Here is an 8,064-nt window from a genome sequence, read left to right as displayed (position 1 = left end):
TGCAGGGGCACCACCCCCTGGGAGCCACAAGGCTCCTGCAATCTTTGGCGAGTCCCAAACTGTGTTTGTCTCTTGGAATCCCGGCCGTTCAATCGGATTCGCTGATTTCCTGTGTCCCATGGACCTTCACAATAAACTCCACTACTTGGTGTCACTGATGTCTCTTCCTTAAGGCTTTAAGTACTGAACACAGCAATATATATTAATGTTGAATTTTAAAGCAGCCATTTGTTTACAAGATCGCCTATGGGTTCATGTTTAAGATGTAAAAATCATATACACAGAATCTTAATAAACAAGATTGAGCAAAATGCATACAGGACATGTTTTACAGAATTTATCATTCCTTTCTAACAAAGGGCAAATCATTTGAAAAATTCGTGGTGGGAGGAGTTAGAATTCATGCAATCAACTTGGGCTAAAAATAGGCTGAAGCAGATTATGACACATGTTTAGTACCTGCTGTGCTTTACCCTCTGGTGTGACACCATTTCCAGGGCTCCCTTATGGAAAGATTGGCAAAAAAGTAATTTGATTTGTGATTATTCATTTGAACAGTTTTTAGTTAATATGGCCCACAATGGGAATCTCATGATGTGGCCAATGCCAGGCTTTTGGGGCGGGCCTTCTCACCTGCCTCTCCACCTGGTAGAGGTGAAGTCCACATGGGAAAAGCTCTGAGAGTTTCAAGCCCTCCGTTGGAAGGAGCAGCCCTGTCATTGCTGACTGTCTCCCTTTTCTTGCATTTGGACGTTGACTTCATCATGGCAGACTCCTGATAATCTTCAGGCAAAACTTAGTAGACATGAGAACCATCTTTACTTGCTAAAATTTTCCAGAATAGGAAACAAGCTAGATTCATTTTTCATTAAACTTTTTATTTTGAGATAACTGTAGATTATGTGAAACATTTTGTTGTGAGAAATAATACAGAACTACTCAGTTTCCCCAAATGGTAACATGTGCAAAATTCCAGTATAATGTTACAGCCAGATGTTCACAGTGATACAGTCAAGGGACAGAACATCCACACAGGATCCCTCCTGCTGCTCTTTCAAGCTACACTTACCTCCCTATTCTGTCCTCTGTGGCAATCACTATTCTGTTCTTATGTCTGTAACTGTGCCATTTCAAGAAAGTTACATAAATGGAATCACGCCCTGTGTAACATTTTGGGACTGGCTTTTTTCACTCAGCCCAATTCCCTGGAAATTCATCTAATCAATCTATATATATATATATTTTTAAGTCACAGGAATCAATCTATCCCTCATTGGTCATAGCATACCAAACCCAAACCCTTATCCAGGGAATAGAAGTACACTGTTTTTTGGGATATTTATCCTATGCAATCTCAAACTGATTTTAGAAATGCTAAAACAAGACTATCTTCTTTCAGGGAACCTGTGTGCAGCAAGAAAGACTGAGGACTAGGCCAGTATGATATTCCAGACTGCATTTTCACTTCAATGAAACTGAATTAAGAGGCATAGAAGTTGTACATTTTATTATCACTAGATACTACATTTTTCTGTCTTAAGTGTAAAAATTTAAAGAAAAATAATTGATAGATGATTTTTTTCTTTCTTTGAATAGTCATGGACTTGTACGTTTATTTTTAAAAAGTTTAGTTTATTTGTTGTTAGGTTTTATATAATGTATGCTTTAAATTGAAGGTAGGATAGAGTTTCCTCAATTATCAATTCTCAATTATCTCAAGAATCATTCAATTCTTACAACCCTGTGATACTGATTTTCCCCTCTACTCTATGGATGAGGCTTAGCAAGGTGAAGTAATTTGTCTCAGGTCACCTAGTAAAGAATTACAGAGTATGGAACGGAACCAGGTATGTTTATGATTTCCAAAGCCCCAAGTCAGTGAGAATCTCAAAGCTACATGGTGCAACAAAGGAAGAACCTTGCTATTGGCTCTTAATAAACTGTTTTGATCACATAACAATAATACTAACTTACTGTAGAAAAACAGATAAGCCAAAAAAAAATCATTAATGTTTTTGTGACATACTACCAGAGCAATACTTTTTTTTAAAGAACTTTAAAAATCACCTGGTTTTAGCGAGTAAAACTTCATTAAATAGTTTCAGCATAACCTCTAAGGATTACAGTTTGTGTTAACAGCAAACATACTTGTGACATGTAAAGAATTAACGGTGTATTTCTTCCCTAGATGGTAGGACACGATACCATTATGAAGGCTTCAAAAGAAAGACTTTCTCATAGCTGAATGTTAAATTCCATATTTTTCTATCAGCTCTTTTGCTTTAGAAATATATGCACTCATGGCATCTTCCTTCGACTGCCCTAGAAAGACACAAACAGATTATCTCACTGACTGATGTATTGGGAAATTAAGAAAGTTTATTTCACTTATTTAAGAATTAACAACCTTTTTGGAGGTTCCATGCTTCCCATTTAGCTTTTCCTTTTAAATCTAACATTCCTGGACAGTCTGCCAAAAGAAGGATAGATATATTTTCCAGTTTACTTTTTACTCGATGCTTCTATAAATATTGTTCAGATGAAATGCATTATTTTTTTAAATATATGATTTAAAAATATTAACATGTGTGTGTGTATATCTATCTATCTATCCATCTATCTACAGAATACCAATATTGATGTCTCCAACTACGGATTGTTTGTAGAGCCCATAGAGTTCTTTCAGTTCTTCATCATCTGGTCTTGTTTTCAGCTTCCTCACATCTTCTGCGATTCTATCAAAATCAGCCTAGAACAAAAGGAAGAAAAGGTAAACGGTGCATTCTCTAACTTTCAGCAGGCCCGTCTATTTTGGGGGTATTTACCACCAAACAGTGGAAACTCAAAGAGGAAGTTTTCAAATGGAACTATTACTGGTCTAGTTACCAGAATTATCCTAATTTATTTTAATCTATGGATACCTCTCCTGGTACTTACCTGATATTCAGACAAGATATGAAGAACTACATAAAACTGTTATTAGTGAAAATTCCTTTTTTTCTTTTTTTTTAAAGTAGGCTCCACGCCCAGCATGGAGCCCAATGCAGGGCTTGAACCCACGACCCTGAAATCAAGACCTGGGCTGGAAAAAAAAAAAAGACCTGGGCTGAGATCAAGAGTCAGACGCTTAACTGATTGAGACACCCAGGTGCCCCAATAATGAAAATTCTTAATACTGAAAATTTTAAAAACTGAAGAAGACATAAATAAGTGAAAGATATTCTATGCTCATGAATTGAAGAAATATTATTGTTTAAATGTCCATACTACCTAAAGCAATCTACAGATTCATGGCAATCAATTTCTATCAACATTCCAATGGCATATTTTACAGACGTAGAAAAAACAACCTTAAAGTTTGTACAGAACCACAAAAGACCCTGAACAGCCAAAACAATCTTGAGAAAGAATAACAAAGCTGGAGTCATGACATGCCCTGATTCCCAAGTATATTACAAAGCTATAGTAATCAAAACGGTATGGTATTGGCCTAAAAACAAACAGATCAATGAAACAGAATAGAGGGCCCAGAAATAAAAGTATGCATATGTGGTTGATTAATTTATGACAAAGAAGCCAAGAATGTAGAATGGGGAAAGTGAGTATCTTCAACAAATGGTGCTAGGACAACCTGACAGCCATAAACCAAAGACTGAAACTGGACCACTGTCTGACACTATGCAAAAAAATCAACTCAAAGGACTTAATGTCAGGTCAAGTAAGACCTTTTGTTTAGATCTTACTTGAATGCAAGACCTAAGACCACAAAACTCCTTGATAGAAAACATAGGGGGTAAGCTGCTGAACAGTGGTCTTGGCAATGACTGTTTGGATCTGACACCGAGAGCAAAGGCAACAAAAACAAAAATAAAGACATAAGACTCCATTAAGCTAGAAAGCTTCTGCACAGTAAACAAAACCACCAACAAAATGAAAAGGCAACCTATGGAATGGGAGAAAATATTTGCAAATCATGTATCTTTAAAAAGTGGTTAGGGGCGCCTGGGTGGCGCAGTCCTTAAGCGTCTGCCTTCAGCTCAGGGCGTGATCCCGGCGTTATGGGATCGAGCCCCACATCAGGCTCCTCCGCTGTGAGCCTGCTTCTTCCTCTCCCACTCCCCCTGCTTGTGTTCCCTCTCTCGCTGGCTGTCTCTGTCGAATAAATAAATAAAATCTTTAAAAAAAAAAATAAATAAATAAATAAAAAGTGGTTAATATCCAAAATATATAAAGCACTTATAGCACTCAATAGCAAAAAGAAAAAATCAATTAAAAAATGGGCAAAGGAACTAAATAGACATTTTCCCAAAGAGATACAAATGGAGGTGGTCTGATGCTGCATGGGCTATGGTGCAGCTCCAGCCTTGTACCTCCCACACCCCTGCATCAGTGATGGTGGAGGAGGGCCAGCACACCTGGGGGTGGGGGAGGAGGAGGAGCTTGGAGGGGGGAGGTAGACAGAACACATGGGGAGGGAAGGGAGGAGATAGGGGGTGGAGGAGGCAAGGTGGGCATTACCTGGGGGAGGAGGAGCAGACAGAGCGCCACCAGGGGGGAGGAGGAGGAGGAGGATTCCTTGTCTGGGCGACTGTACCTGGGCGGGGTTGGGGGGGGCAGGGAGGAGAAGGCAGAGCATCGCCTGTTGGTCCAGCAGCCCAGCAATGCCTGTCCGGGAGGAGCTGACTGACCAGCACCCAGGAAGAACCACAAAGGGGAGCAGCAGGTTGGGGATAAAGCACTCCTGAAGAAGACAGGCTGTTCATCCAACAAAGAAAACTCCTTCCAGATTATATTCTTGAGAAGTTAACTACAGCTGGACAGACTAACATAACGACATCATCAGGAAAGCTGAAAGAAACTCATTATGTTCAGAAGAAAAAGGAAGAATGTGAAAAAGGAAGTGATTCCAAGAAAGCTGAAAAAAGTACAAAAAGTACAGTCTGTGGGCCAGAATAAAAGCCCCTTGGCTCTAAGCCTAGAAGATCAAGGTCGGAGAGATTCAAGGCAATAAGCAGCGAAAGCCTTTAGAGAGAATTCTTTATATGGTCCCAGAACCAACAGAACTACTGTAAATAAATTCCTATGTCTTGAAAATAAGAGGTTACCAGGGAAAAGGGCTGCCACCAGTTTCTGAGTAATGCTTGGGGAGCCCAGAAAAAAACAAAATGCCAAGAGGTTTAAAAGACAGTGGCTGGTCAGAAACATGAAAACTTCTAAGAAGTAAATCAAAGCTAAATGAAAAATGAGAACTTGTATGTATAGAACTTATTCAGTTTAAAGAATAAGTTTTTCTGAAAAAATTCAATAAATCATTTATAAATTAAAATAAACAAAGACATACAAATGCCATGTGATTCAGTAATTCCATCTCTGGGTATACATCCAAAGGAAGCAAAATCCCTATTTCACAGTGATGCTGGCACGCCCATGTTCACTGCATCATTCTTTACAATAGCTAAGACATGGAAATTACAACCTAAGTGCCCGATGATGGATGTATAAAGAAAATATGTTATATGTAGACATGTACACACATAATGGAATATTGTTCAGCCATAAAAAGGAAGGAGATTCTGCCATTTGCAGCAACATGGATGGACCTTGAGAGCATTATGTGAGGTGAAATAAGTCACACAGAGACAGACAAATGCTGCAGGACCTCACTTACGTGTGGAAACTAAAATAACTAAACTTAGAAAAACAGAAGACAGACTGGCAGTTGCCAGAGCGGGTGAAGGGTGGGGAAAATATCTATCAAGAGAAATTTCAATACATATTTCTTTTTATTTTATTTTTTTAAAAGATTTATTGCTTTATTTGGGGGGTGAGAGAGAGGGAGAGAATCCCAAGCAGACTCCCTGCTGAGTACGGAGCCCAACGAGGGGCTGGATCCCACAATGTGGCGATCACGACCTGAGCAGAAACCAAGTCAGATGCTCAACTGACTGAGCCACCCAGGTGCCCCTACACATTTCTTTTTATAAGTTAAAAGCATATAAACTCCACAAATTGGAATATTATACACAAATGAATGTCTATGTGCTCCCGATACTTTTTTGAAGATTTTATTTTGTTTTTTATTTCTTTAAGTTATCTCTACCCCCAAGCAAAACCCTGAGATCAAAAGTTGTATGCTCCACTGACTAAGCCAGCCAGGTGCTCCCTATGTGCTCCTAGCTTTATCCCTCCTCTTTTAACCTCTTTGTTGACTTAAAAAGGGCTTTGGTGACTATTTTCCTTAATATAATTTTTCTATTCCTTTTAAAAAAAATACACTGTATTTTACCTTGTGTTATTTAAATCAGGGATAAGCAGGAAATGTCACCAGCCTGGGTATCAAACAAGAGAAGCTCCAGGAGGCATTCTACCCCCACCCCCATTTTCTTTCTCCAATGCATAGCTCCCTTTGATCCAAAGATCCAAACTCCTAGTAGAGAAAGTGGATAGCCCTGCTGTCATGTCAGAACCCCAGGGATCTCAGCAGAGTTGCTGAATCAAGTTTTCATCCCGTGCCAAAGACAGGACAGTATACAGCTAGAGAGCAATTGTTTGGTGATGAACAAAAATCACCTGTAAATCAGAGACTGGGTTCTCCAAACTAAATAACCTTGAAAATGGCCCCGCCTCCTAATTAATCCCTACAGGGGTCTAAGAAGCATGAATGCATGTGACAAGGGTCACACACTCTGCCTCACCTTTCTGAGTGTCTTTCTAGGAAGTTATCAACTGCTTTAAACGATGTCCTAAGAAGACAGGCTCTAGGGTTGCCTGGGTGGCTCAGTCGGTTGAGCGTCCCATTCTTGATTTTGGCTCAGGTCATGATCTCGGGGGTGTGAAATCGAGCCCCGCATCAGGCTCAGTGCGGAGTCGGCTTGAGATTCTCTCTTTCCCTCTCCCTCTGCCCTTCCCTCTGCTTGAGTGCACTCTCTCTCTCTAAATAAAAAAAGAGTAAAAAGGAAAAGAGCAAATAAATAAATAAATAAATAAGTAAAAAGGAAGGAAGGAAGGAAGGAAGGAAGGAAGAAAAAGAAAGAAAGAAAGAAAGAAAGAAAGAAAGAAAGAAAGAAAGAAAGAAAGAAAGAAAGAAAGAAAGAAAGAAAGAAAACAGGCTCTAGAGCCAGACAGCCTCAGTTAGGATCTCAGCTTCATTACTTAAGAGCTGTGTATCCTTCGGCAAGTTATTTAACTTGTGTCTTTTTTCTCATCCAGAATATAGGACAATAATACCACCTATCCACAAGGTTGTTAGGAAGATTTAAATAGGTTAACACATCTAAAATATTTAAAATAGTGCCTGGGACATGGTGAGTGTTTAATGAAGGTTACCACTATTATTTGAAGTCTCTTTGGAAAAAACAAAAACAAAACTAATTCTAGAAAAAAATGGAAAAAAATACTCAGAATGAAGACAAAAAACACTTTGACTTAACAAATACAAAATTATTTTTATACACTCAGCTTTGTAAAATAAAGACTAGCAAGAAATATATTAAGATATGGAAACAATAATTGCCTCTGATTATTGTTAAGTTCTCTGGGTTTTTAATGCTTTCTGTGCTCTCCAAATGTTCTGTAGTGTGTACATATTGTGCCTGTAATAAGGATAAAATGAAAATGCTCCATAAGCTCCCAGGGCTTCCTAAGGGCAGGGCTCTTCAGAGAGGGTAGGGATCTCCCCCTTCCAATTTACCAGCGTCTCAGGTTGTCTGCTTGCTGTGAGGTCTTGTGCCCTTCTCCAGTGACAGCAACTCAATTCTTCTTGGCAAGCCAAGGCTTGAGGAGAATTCTAAGGCTTCTCAACAACCATACTAGGTCCCTGCCTTCCAGAAGGAATTTTTGGAAAATTGTTCTTCATATACAGGGTGGGGGGTGGGGCATGGAACCATGTGACAACCTAATGAAAGTCTTGGACCCTCTCCACAAGAGGTCAGGCCCTGACCAGGTTTCACACACAACTTCAGGGATCCCTGTTCCGTCTCCCTTCCAGGGTACAGAAGCCTGTTCCAGAGCAGGGGCCAAGATCATGCTCTCCATCCAGCATGACATTTGTGGTGCCACAACTTG

General features: G+C 39.5%; 1 protein-coding gene across 1 annotated transcript in view; it reads right to left on the bottom strand.

Annotated features, from left to right (window-relative positions):
• Positions 1-857: 857 nt before the first annotated feature.
• The window catches only part of ACBD7 (acyl-CoA binding domain containing 7), a 10,882-nt gene continuing 3,675 nt past the window's right edge, over positions 858-8,064 (bottom strand). The window contains exons 2-4 of the mRNA XM_008692028.2: positions 2,632-2,749; positions 2,408-2,470; positions 858-2,322 (exon numbers count right to left, since the gene is read on the bottom strand). Coding sequence (XP_008690250.1) covers positions 2,249-2,322; positions 2,408-2,470; positions 2,632-2,749 — 255 coding nt within the window. The 3' untranslated portion in view covers positions 858-2,248. The remainder of the gene's footprint in view (positions 2,323-2,407; positions 2,471-2,631; positions 2,750-8,064) is intronic.

This window comes from Ursus maritimus, unplaced genomic scaffold (assembly GCF_017311325.1).
Source record: "Ursus maritimus isolate PB19 unplaced genomic scaffold, ASM1731132v1 scaffold_31, whole genome shotgun sequence".
In the NCBI taxonomy this organism is placed as follows: Eukaryota; Metazoa; Chordata; class Mammalia; order Carnivora; family Ursidae; genus Ursus; species Ursus maritimus.
Note: the sequence above shows the minus strand (reverse complement) of the source record. Positions and strands in the feature narration are given on the sequence as shown.